The 12,133-nt window shown below is 44.5% G+C and overlaps 1 protein-coding gene across 1 annotated transcript in view; it reads left to right on the forward strand.

Annotated features, from left to right (window-relative positions):
• Positions 1 to 3,447: 3,447 nt before the first annotated feature.
• The window catches only part of SLC35B4 (solute carrier family 35 member B4), a 38,974-nt gene continuing 30,288 nt past the window's right edge, over positions 3,448 to 12,133 (forward strand). Inside the window, exons 1-2 of the mRNA XM_058724238.1 lie at positions 3,448 to 3,759; positions 10,301 to 10,414. Of these exons, the coding sequence (XP_058580221.1) occupies positions 3,683 to 3,759; positions 10,301 to 10,414 (191 nt within the window). The 5' untranslated portion in view covers positions 3,448 to 3,682. The remainder of the gene's footprint in view (positions 3,760 to 10,300; positions 10,415 to 12,133) is intronic.

Consider the following 12,133-nt stretch of genomic DNA (forward strand, 5'->3'; position numbering starts at 1 on the left):
TGTGATTTCTGTTTCTTGACTAGACCTTGATTAATATATTCCTATCAAACAGAGATGTGTGCTTAATAGTTCATCAAAAGCTATGTACAAGAAATTCTATGGTAGCACTATTCATAATGGCTAAAATGTCCATAAGGGGAAGAGAGAAATAATTTGTGGTATATTCATGGAAAGAAGTGCTATAGAACAATGAGAGTAAATAAACTACAAACACATGCAACAACACAAACAAATAGAAATATAAGGTTGAGCGAAAGAAGCAGAAACAAAAGAAAACATGCAGACGATTCCATTTATGTGAGGTTTAAACACAGACAAAACTAATTCTGGTGCTAGAAAGCAAGAAAAGTGGTTATTCCTGGAGGGGACTAGTGGTTGGAAGGGGGAACAAGGAGCTTTGGGATGCTGGCAATGTTCTGTTTCTTGGCCAGGGCATCGGTTATCTAGATCATTGTTTATGCAAATTAATTGAGCAGTGCATTTTTGATGTGTCAAAATTAGTCACGCTGAAAAGTATTATCTATTTAATAAAATATGTAATAAAAACATACATATTTATTGAATTTATGGGCTATAGTTATTTGATTCGAATAATAAAGTCAGGCTCACTCATTCAACAAAAACATATGAACGTATTATATACCACTCACTGTATATGGTGCTGAGGCTCTAGAGATGAATTAGTTATTATTCTTGGCTCTGTCCATAAAGGGACAAGTCGAAAATGACAACTATATTACAACGAGATTCGTGGATTAATTTAGGCATAGATGGAGTGCTGCAGGTGGAGGAGGGAGCCAAGAATTGAAAAGCTACACATAGAAAAGTGGCGTCTTTGAGGCACCTGGGTGGCTCAGTCGGTTAAGCGTCCAACTTCGTCACAGGTCATGATCTCACGGTCCGTGAGTTCAGGCCCCGCATCTGGCTCTGTGCGGACAGCTCAGAGCCTGGAGCTGTTTCGGGTTCTGTGTCTCCCTCTCTCTCTCTGCCCCTCCCCCATGTGCGCTCTCTCTCTGTCTCTCTCAAAAATAAATAAACATTAAAAAATTAAAAACATTTTTTTTTTTGAAAAGAAAAGTGGTGTCTGAGAGGGGACCTTCCCTCTGCACAGTGTAGAAGCATATACTCGCTCCACTGTCTTCCGTAAAAGGATGAGTAAGAGGTGGCCAAAGAGAAAAGGGTAAGGGTGTTCTAAGCATGTGCAGAGATGTGAATTTTGAAAGTCACTGTAAATGCAGAGAATAGAGAGCGTTTAATGTGGCAGGATTCCTGATAGCACTGGAAAGAATGGCAAAAGATGAAACCACAGAGGTGAGCTGAGGTCTGATTGTGACACATTTGTACACCTTCTACAAGTGTGAGTTTTACATAAGGAGCCAACAAGTGCTGTATAGATAGTCTTCACAGATGCCCTTCTGCCCCCACCCCTGCCCACCACACACCCCTGATGCCTTTTTTAGTCCTCTCCCACAGTGAATCTGGGTTGGCCAATGAAACCAATAGAATCTGGTTATAAGTGACACTGCGTGACTTCTGAGGCCATTGTGGCTTCTGCCTCGATTTCTTGGAAAACTTGTTTCAAGGGGAGCCCGTCATCATATAAGAAGTCCAGCTATCCTGAGTCCATGATATTGTGACGAAACACAGCTTAAGAGACACCATGTGAGAAGAACTATTCCTCAGCGCAGTCAAGCTTTCAGGTGACTCCAACTTTAGCTGACACCTGACCACAACTGCATCAGAAACCCCAATGGAGAATGTGTTGAACGTGGTCAATATAAGAACTGTAAAAAAGAATTTTTTCAGCTCTACACTGTATCATGAATCACTACATTTCACGGTGGTTTATTACACAGTACTAGATGACTAGAACAGACAGTTTAGAATAGCAGTGTGACATAGAGAATTTGATTTTTTTTTTTTTGAAACACAGTCTGGAGACAGCATGGAGGATGGGTTGAAGAAGGCAGAGGCTGAAGTTACCAAGATGTGTTCAAAGGTTTTTACAGGAGGATAACTGGATGGAGAGTCTGGAATCTGGAGAATTGACAGGACGTAGAGATCAAATAAACGTGTGGTGGGAGGGAGAGGAAGACTGTGAAAATCTTTCACGTTTTTGCCCAAAGAGAATAGGTGTGGACAATGTCCATAATAGAAATAAGGGGCTTTATGGGACATAGATAATGAACTGTGTGCATGCTTAAGCTGAAGGGTTTACAAGGATATATTGGTGACAAAGTCAAATAAGCAGTTTTATTTAAGGCACATAGGAAATTGGGGCTGTACATGTACACGTATACACACACAGGCTCACAGTTACATGTAATGATGGTTGAAATTAGAGATGCGATCACCAATAGAAAGCATTTAGCGCTACCAGAAGAGGGACACATCATGGAATTTCGGAAGACTGGGGCAGAGGAGGAAAAGCCTGCAAACAAAACTGAAAGACATAAGTCAGAGAAGTAGCAAGAGAAACAGGAGACCTATGTCTTATAAGCAGATGGACAAGAGAATGTCAAGAAGATGGAGTTTTCATTGTCAAAAGCCACTGCAAGGTCAAGTAAACTAAGACCGTGGTGTATGGCTTTGACAATTAGGAGGTTATTAGGTCTGAATGAGACTACTTTCAATAATCTCGCTTTGATCGGAGTCAAAAGCAGCAACTATGCATTTAGATTACTCTTTAAAGATATCTGATGGCAAAATGAACAACAAAAATAAGTTTGTTTGAGAACAATCACAAGCTATGAGGAAGGAGGAGACTAAAGACAGGTTGGCTGGCAGAAAGTCCCCAAACCGATGGGAGGGGTGGGATAGAGGGGTCTCCAGAGTCATCTGTTTTATGGGTGTCTGTTCTTCCAAGTGTGGTCCACAGACCAGTAGCATCAGCGTGACCTGGGAACATACTAGAAACGCAGAATCTCAGGAAACACCACAGTTCTAGGGAATCATAGTCTGCATTTAAATAAGATCCACAGGTGATGTGATTGTGGCACCTCACAACAACCAGGTAAGATAGGCATTACCGTTCCCATTTTTAGCTAGGATGAGACTCAGGCTCAAAGAAGTTGCCTGGGATAGCAGAGATGATTAGGGGCTCAGCCAAGTTTCTATTCGTAGACAAGTAAGTTCACAGGGATTTCTACTTTCACTCAATTCAGGAGAATTGTTTCAGGTGGTAACGCCTCTGACAATCAATTAATCACAGGTCTGTAGTTCTAGTGCCATCAGCTTTGAGTTTGTTGTTACAGCGATGGTCGAATCCCTTCCTGAGCCTGGGAGGCCTGGCGAGAAACCACGTTGACAGCATTGGAACTTCACTTCCCAGCAAGCCCCGCGTCCTCCTACCGCGCTAGGCATGACGGGCTTCTCCTCCCGCTCTCTTCTCTGGAGGAAGAACCTTGAGGCGGGAACGTCAGCCAGGCGTAAGGGCGCGCGGCATCCTGGGATGTGTAGTCTGGTCGGGACCGGGACACCCCCTCGGATGAATGGGGCCGGAGCCGACTGCGAACTACAGCTCCTCGGCCGGCAGCGTCGTTGGCGGCTCCGGGGGAGAGCAGCGCTGCAGGGCCGGGGGGATGTTCTGTGCCGCGGCGAACGCAGCAGCCGGGCTTCTTAGGGTGGCGGTATAAGCGGGCGCCTGCTTGTGCGCGCTCGCTCTCCTTCCCCGGCACCGGTCATGCGCCCGGCGTTCGCGGTGGGCCTGGTGTTCGCAGGCTGCTGCAGTAACGTGATCTTCCTAGAGCTCCTGGCCCGGTAAGTGACCTTCGCGGGCCGCACCCCCGCTGGCGGCGCGCGGGGGCCCGGGTAGCACGGCCAGCGGAGTCGGCTGTCCCGTGGTCCCGCGCGCTGCCCGCTATCCCGTCCACCAGCTTCACAGCGTCCCTCGGAGGGGAGCGTCCCGGGTGCCGTCCTCACGCACTGGGGACGGAAGCCTGCAGTTTTTCTCGTGACGGGTCCAAGGTCGGCAGGAAGCTCGTGGCAGAACCCAGGTTTCTTCCACCTCTTCTCGATCCCGTTAATGCCACGCGTTTGACTTGGGCAAAGCTTTTTGACTTCTAAAGCAGTCTGATTTTGTACTCGCTGCAAAGAAAGTTTCTTTCATGTGGCTCCCCAAAACGTTTGTTTTATTGGCTTTAGAGATGGCTGGGAGCACTCGACCCAGCATACCTTCCAGCGATGTAGTAGCGTGGATTTTTATTCAGAGAGCCCGACCCCTTGACCGGAGAGAGGAATTCCAGCTCTAAGATGTTACAGTCTTTAAATTGAGAAGCATGCATTTGGAAGCGTAACTTTAAGAATGATTATGACACGTTCCCAAAAGGAGACCAGGTTGGCTTTATTGAGGTGGCACTCGATACTGAGTAGTGCGTAAAGTTCAGTGGATGGAAACTGTTGTTACAGAAAAGATAACAGGTAGACTAGAAAAGGCTCAGCATTAAACAATCTCAAGTCTTGGTTCTGGGGTCTCCCTTTTCTGCCTGTAAAATAAAATAATATCTGTGGCCATATTTCTGAATCTGGACATCTCTACTGATCATCCGAACAATCTTGTGTACCAAATAGGTCAGAAATTATAATCTCTTTTACTGAAAGTGAGACAGGTCCCAAGAAGGTAGATGGGCTTTTACTGTAAATTTAAGTGGCAGAACCAGAACTAGAAGCCAGGATACCTAAACTCTGGTCTAGTATCGTCTGCAGCCCCTCTGTAATTTTTGAGCTTGAGCGTCCCACAGAATTTTGGTCAGTTTCTCACGTGGAGGCTACTGGAAATGTATTTTATTTTCATGATCCCATTGTTAACGTCATTCTGAAGCAATCAGTTTACTTGCGGTGTGGGTTAATTTTTGCTGTTAAAGAGCTTGAAATTTTATGCAGAAAGTGTTGATAAAGATCTGTCACTTCTTTGGGGAGTAGGTGGAGAGAGGTTTAAAAATGGAAAGAAAAAATGTAGCCGGTTGTTAGTCTTACAAACTTCAAAGTAAGATCACTTCGGAAACTGACTTAAAAATGTTAAGATGACAAAATCAGGCCAGCCATGGAAATGAAAGTCAGAGAATAATAGTGTAATAGTTGGGGTGAATATGTCATTAAGTTAAATCCTACCAAAGGCTGTGTGACTTCAGAGTACGTAGCAACTGAAGGTCCTCTTGACTAAGTGTGAGCTCTTGGCTAAGTTACTTCATCTCCTGAGTCTGCTCTTTGAACTTCAAAAGGCTGGTGGTCGCTCTGCCAGACCCACAGGGTTTTGAAGGATTGAATGAGATGCACGTGCAAAGCGCCTGAAGCACATTGACCTTCCCCTTCTAAACTTTCAGTACAGGTAAACCTTGCTTTATGAGCTGCTCATGAAGAGCCGTGGATAAATCTAATGCTTCTGTGAATTGTAGGAGCTTCCATGTAGAACAGTCTGAATGATTTATAAACAAATCCTCCTCCTTTAGCCTTTTTTATAAATCTGGCTCTTTGCAGTACAGCAGTGGGTTTTCATAAAGCTGTGAGGGGTACATTTGTTAATGTAGGGGGTGGCATACGTCAGGCTGAGTAGCAGCTTTTTCCTGATTTGCTTGGGCAACTCACGACTTACCATGCCAAAGATCAATAAAATGAGAGCTGGTTGAACCAGATGGCCTTTATGGTTCTTTGTAGATTTGGCCTCCTCATCACTTTTGACTTTATCTGGGGACATCACGGTGGAAAGCTCATAAATTTTTATAGAGCAGGAACTCTGCTTCTCCTATGGCTTCCTTGGAACCATTATGTGCCCTAATAAAGAGGCAACTAGAACACTAAATACACATGAAAAGCTAGAGTGACCTGTAGGAAGAAGCAAGCGTCTTTATCCATCTTCCCCAAATTGGAAAATAAATTTAGGTTTTTCTTTCTGATTTTTGTGTCTATAATTGGGACCTATACTAAAATAAAAAGCTCCATGCAGTGTACAGAACAGATGTGAAGTAATTAATGAATGGATGCCTTCATCTCCCTCCTGAAAGAGCTTGGAAACAGGATGCGCCCCTATCAGCTAACTAGCCAGGCAAGGTAGTGCGTGCCTTACGTCGGGAGAACAATCTGAAACCTTTTCTTTTTTCCATTTGATTTGACAATCAAGTGCGTAACGTTGACTCAGGTAAGGAAGTTTCCTAACTCTAGAATAAGAAATACGAAAGGCGTAGATTTCTTTCCCTTCGGAGTTGCTCATCTTTGAAGTCAAAATTTGAATTCTTGCCAAAGAGAATTCAAAGTAAGAGAAACTGTTTGCAGTTGGTGATTATAATTTCTAAGGAATAAAGTCCAAGAGAACAAGTGATTTAGGGAGAAGGAGCCAAGTTTTTAATGCTGAAGTTTTAAAATGAAAAAAAATATGCATTATTCAAGTTAAAACAAATAGTTCCACTGGCAGCGGTGTGTTCCCGAAAACGCTGTTGACTTTTTTAAAAAAATTAATTATGTGAGTACATTAGGGAGATTTAAAAATCCTATGGAGATAGAGATGAAGTAGAATAGGGTTGTCAAGGGATAGGGGGAGGGTATGGGATTTCTTTTGGAAATGCCCTAAAATGGTAATGGCTGCACAGTTTTATTTATTTTTTTTTAAAAAAAATTTTTTTTTCAACGTTTTTTATTTGTTTTTGGGACAGAGAGAGACAGAGCATGAACGGGGGAGGGGCAGAGAGAGAGGGAGACACAGAATCGGAAACAGGCTCCAGGCTCCGAGCCATCAGCCCAGAGCCTGACGCGGGGCTCGAACTCACGGACCGCGAGATCGTGACCTGGCTGAAGTCGGACGCTTAACCGACTGCGCCACCCAGGCGCCCCAGCACAGTTTTAAATATACGAGAAACCACTGAATTGTGAACAATAATATAAGGGAGTCTGCACGCATCATTTATGTGCCATGTGGCTCTGGGAGACTTACCTGAGTCAGTGCCACGTGGCCCTCAGTGCCCTTAGCAATGAAATGGGCGTAATAATAACTACCTCTGTAAAATAAAGATAAAATTAAAAATCATTATGCCTTTTCAAAGGTCCTGTGAGGAATACACTTGTGAATCATTTTTTGAAATAAATGGTTTCTTTTTATCTTTCATACAGTACTACTATTTTAGGTCCTATTTGCTTAAAGGGAGGCACCCTCCCCTTCAGCTCCTTGAGTGAAGGTCAGATGCTGTGCCCAGAGAGTAGGGGCGTGAAGACGAATTGGACCCGGGCGGTCCTCTGACCTTCCCTGTGTGGCTTACTGTTTTCAGATTCCATGTTTGGCTCCCTCAGTACATTGTCACATCCTTAAGGGCTCAGGGATCAGGTCATCACATTGGGAGCCCCCTAGCACCGAATTTGACACATAAGAGGTTCTCCATAATTGTCCTTTTGTTTTTTAATGTTTATTTATTTATTTTGAGGGAGAGTGGGAAAGGGGGAAGGGCAGAGGAGGAGACTGGATCAGAAGGGGGCTTTGTGCTGACGGCAGAGAGCCCGAGGCAGGGCTCAGACCCACGAACCACAAGATGGTGACCTGAGCTGAAGTCGAGGGCTTAACCAACGGAGCCACCCAGGCACCCCTCCGTAATTGTTCTTTAATGGAAATGACCTAATCTGTTGGTAAAAAGAAAACAGGAGGAAGGGAGGAAGCTTGATGAGCCCCTTTTGGGCTAAGTCTTGTGTTTGGCGCTTGATATATATTCTCTCATTGGATCCTAGCTACAAAGTGAAAACTGTATCACTTGCATTTTTATAAGTGAGAAAAACTGGTCAAGATAAATGCCTTTTTAGAAGAGTTAACTATACTTTGATTGAAGGCCTTCAGTGTGCGAGATCCTAGGGCCTTTTTGCCTCTGTGGCACGCTATTAAGTACTTTTCAGGGACTGGCTTGTCTACGATAAACTAGTGAGGTGAGATAGGAACTAATACTGTTCCCATTTTAAAAATAAGGAAACAAGACTTAGGGGGATAAACTTCTACTCTCACACAGTAAGTGGTAGAGACCTGGATCCTACATGTCATTGTGTGCTTTTTTCTTTTTCCTTTTTTTTTTTTTTTTAATTTATCTTAGACAGAGATAGAGCCTGAGCAGGGGAGGGGCAGAGAGAGAGAGGGAGGCACAGAATCCAAAGCAGGCTGCAGGCTCTGAGCTGTCAGCACAGAGCCCGATGCGGGGCTTGAACTCACAAACTGTGAGATCATGACCTGAGCCGAAGTCCGATACTTAACCAACTGAGCCACACGGCGCCCCAGCCATTGTGTTCTTTTAACCGCCGTGGACTACAGTGGTTCTCAACTCTGTGAGAGCATGTGAGAGCATGTGAGAATTACCCGCACATCTTACATGGGTGGGTACACACACACACACACACACACACACCTCCCCCCACATCTTCCGCCCTCTCCCTAGACCTACACTAGTGGTTCTCAGCTCTGGCTGCCCACTAGAATCACGTGGAAAGCTTTGAAAAGTCCGGGTTCCAGGGCCCTACCCCACAGCAGTCTGAGCGGACCTGGGGGAGGGGAGGGAAGCGGTGAGGCTTCTCAGGCACATGGGGTTTTAAAGAGCAGCCTAGCCTGAGTTGAACAAGAACCGTGCCAGGAACTATCTAGAGCTGAAGTACCTTCTCCCGTCACCCCTATGTCGGCTGATGGTTCTAATTAGCTCTTCAAGGGAGGTAGATGTCTTACGTGATTATTTATGGTTTTGTGCCACGTTTATCCCTGTCCCTTGAACGTAAATGCTAAAAGAGATGGTTGAACATAAAGCAGTCGTTTTCAGGGACACCTCCACAGGCGGTAGAGACCGAAGAGGAACAGTGGTTCTGTTCCAGATGGTAAGCAGAGCTCTGCACGGGAGAGGCTCATGTTGAGTTGTCCCTTTTACGCCTGATGGGCATATTTAAGAGCTTGTCTAGTTGGCACTGCAGTTTAATCTTAACACCACCAAGAGAGAATTGGGGTTGTTTTTTAATAAATAGCATTATTTTTTTTTTAATTTTTTTTTTTTTTTTAACATTTACTTATTTTTGAGACAGAGAGAGACAGAGCATGAATGGGGGAGGGGCAGAGAGAGAGGGAGACTCAGAATCTGAAACAGGCCCTGGGCTCCAAGCTGTCAGCACAGAGCCCAACGAGGGGTTCGAACTCACAGACTGTGGAATCATGACCCGAGCTGAAGTCGGACGCTCAACCGACTGAGCCACCCAGGCGCCCCTAAATAGCATTATTTTCAATGTGATAGTACATTTGCAATACAAGAATCCCTCTACTCACTAGCCTCTGGTAAATAAATGTCCTTGGTCAAGATGAGAACACAGAATATGAAGCCTGAAAAATACTGGTCATATGAGAAATCTGGAAGCTTCACGGAAACAAAGACAACGGTTCGCTTTGTACTTCTTCCAGTGACTGAGCAGAACCTAATAGAAGACAGACTCAAAACCACAGGCCTTTTAAGTGACCAGTTTTCGCAGAGTGTTTCAAGAGGGAGGTCAGAAGGATTTTTTTTTTCTTACCCTGGCATGGATCCCTGAAGAGGTTCGATTCAGTTTCACCATCTGTCAAGTACCTGATAGATCTGTGTTGAGAGTTGTGGGGAACGGTAGATGATAGGAGTGTTCTTCAGTCTTTTCTTCGTTTTGCTCCTTATCTCTCCTTACTCCGGCCAGAGATCCTCTGTCTGTAGACATTTTCTTCCTGATCACCCCTCCGCAGATGCATTAGATACCGGTTCATGTGCTGTATGCATATCTGTGCTTGATACTTAGAAAAAGAGTATGAATCTCTCCGCCCCAAGAACCAGTTGTCCCTTGGGGACCTTATCTAAGGTGGTGGCCCTGTCACCAAAGCGGGTGCATGTCTTCCATTAATGGTAGTCTCCGTGGTTCCTGGTCAGGAGGCTACGTGAACGTTCCCGGAGACCTCGGCATATTTCTGTGCTGGACTTTGCTGCTCAAGCTGACTGGGATCCTGCCTAAAGTCCTTGTGCTTCACTGAGGATCCCACATACGAGCACTTCCTCCAGCTTACCAGGAAAGTTGTATCGTGGTTCTAAGAATGAATGCATCAGAGTGCTTCTTACTCGTGGCCTGCTACAACCAGGGAAGAGTGAAATAAGAAACCTTGACACTCTTCTCTCTGAGCTCGGTTGATGGTTGTGTGTGATCCACAGGCTGTGAAACCGGAGATAACGCACAGTGGGTAATAGATATCAGGCCTCCCTGTTATTCTGAACTATCAGTATAACAAGTGTTGGTTCCCTTTATCTCAGCTTTTCCTACCTTATTTACCTTTTTGTTATTTACTACACAGGAAGCATCCAGGATGTGGGAACATTGTGACATTTGCACAGTTTTTATTTATTGCCGTGGAAGGTTTCCTCTTTGAAGCTGATTTGGGAAGGAAGCGGCCAGCCATCCCAATCAGGTATGGCACATTGAAGTCTCTTTTAGCCTTTGTTTTTTTTAAAGAAGTTCAGAACTTTTCTGGTACCTAAAGGAGAATGAGGCATCTGTGTATAAGATCTGTGTCAAAGGTATTAGAAGAATAATAAGGGTAATTCATTTTCTGCATTTAATATGTTGTGAAACTACAGGGAGACTATTTTTAGAATAAAACTCCTGTAGTTTCACAACATATTAAATGCAGAAAATGAATTACGATGGAGACAACACTGTGTGTGTGTGCGTGTGTGTGTGTAGTATATGGTTGGTTAAAGGCTTAGTGTGACCACAGATTCTTTTTTAATAGTTATGTATGCTATCCTCATGTTGGTAAAGTTACCAGATACACTAAGAGCGGTATTATTGTTCCTTTTTAAAAATGACGGGGTTTGGGGAATAAATAGAAATGGTGGTTACGCAGCCTTGTGAATACTGAACGCTACTGAATTATTCACTTCAGAATGGTTGATTTTGTGTTTCGTGAACTTCCCCTCAATTAAAAGAAAATGAAAGGTAAGCTAAGGCAAAATTGTTAATTCCAGACCTCCACCCCTTTGTCCACATTTGCATAACTGTACTCATGGGGTCAAATAGGAAACAGGACAGTTCTTCTAATAAACAGCGTGTTGGAAATTCAGCATTCTCGCTGAGATGGACTTGAGGTAAAAATGTAATGCATCCAGTTGTCAGTCTGTAGTAGAATCCTGTTACTAAATTCCTTTGACAGGGGTTTTCTGGTGTGAATGTATCAGAGGACTAGTTAAGGCTCATCCTTGTTGGTATTCTTTTGCAACATTCCTGAGTAGTCTGCTGTAGAGAATCTGGCTGAATTTTGTTACTAATATTGTACTTCTGAGTTTCCCAGTGCAATGCTAAGTATTCTTGAACACATTGTTTTCCATTGGCTTTAATATCGACATAAAACTTTCTGCTCCTGAGACCAACATTTCTATCCCAGCAGGAGCCCCAGCATTTTTGATTCCTCTGACCCTTTCCCCCTTCCTCCCACTATCTCTTTCCATTCTGGCTGCCACTAGCACAGTTCAGGAACACGTTCACCCTCATCATTAGCTTTTATAAATGGTGCCCTAGGGGCGCCTGGGTGGCGCAGTCGGTTAAGCGTCCGACTTCAGCCAGGTCACGATCTCGCGGTCCGTGAGTTCGAGCCCCGCGTCGGGCTCTGGGCTGATGGCCCAGAGCCTGGAGCCTGCTTCCGATTCTGTGTCTCCCTCTCTCTCTGCTCCTCCCCCGTTCATGCTCTGTCTCTCTCTCTCTGTCTCAAAAATAAATAAACGTTAAAAAAAAAAAAAATTAAAAAAAAAATAAATGGTGCCCTAGCTGGCGGCCTCTTGTCTCCCACCCCTGCATCCCTGTATTTTGATTTCCTACCATTGTATTGTGACACCGCCCCCCACCTCCCCCAAGCACTCAGGGGTCACCAGTAGGCTCAGAGGGGAGCCTAGCTGCCTAACCTGCCTTTTGAGGCCCCCCCCCCCCAGGGTCTTGCCCTAACAGTCGTACTTCCACGTGTGTCCATTGTTCTTTATCATAGCCTCATGCATCTATCCCTAATCAGGGAAACAGGGACCTGTCAAAAGGAGTGAATTATAAATCATGAATACCTTCTGGTAGGCGCTCTTTAACTCAGCAGTGTCAATTTAGGGGAGTTGACAATGAGATTCTAATTTTGTTTGTGAAAAGT

This window comes from Neofelis nebulosa, chromosome 4, assembly GCF_028018385.1.
Source record: "Neofelis nebulosa isolate mNeoNeb1 chromosome 4, mNeoNeb1.pri, whole genome shotgun sequence".
In the NCBI taxonomy this organism is placed as follows: Eukaryota; Metazoa; Chordata; class Mammalia; order Carnivora; family Felidae; genus Neofelis; species Neofelis nebulosa.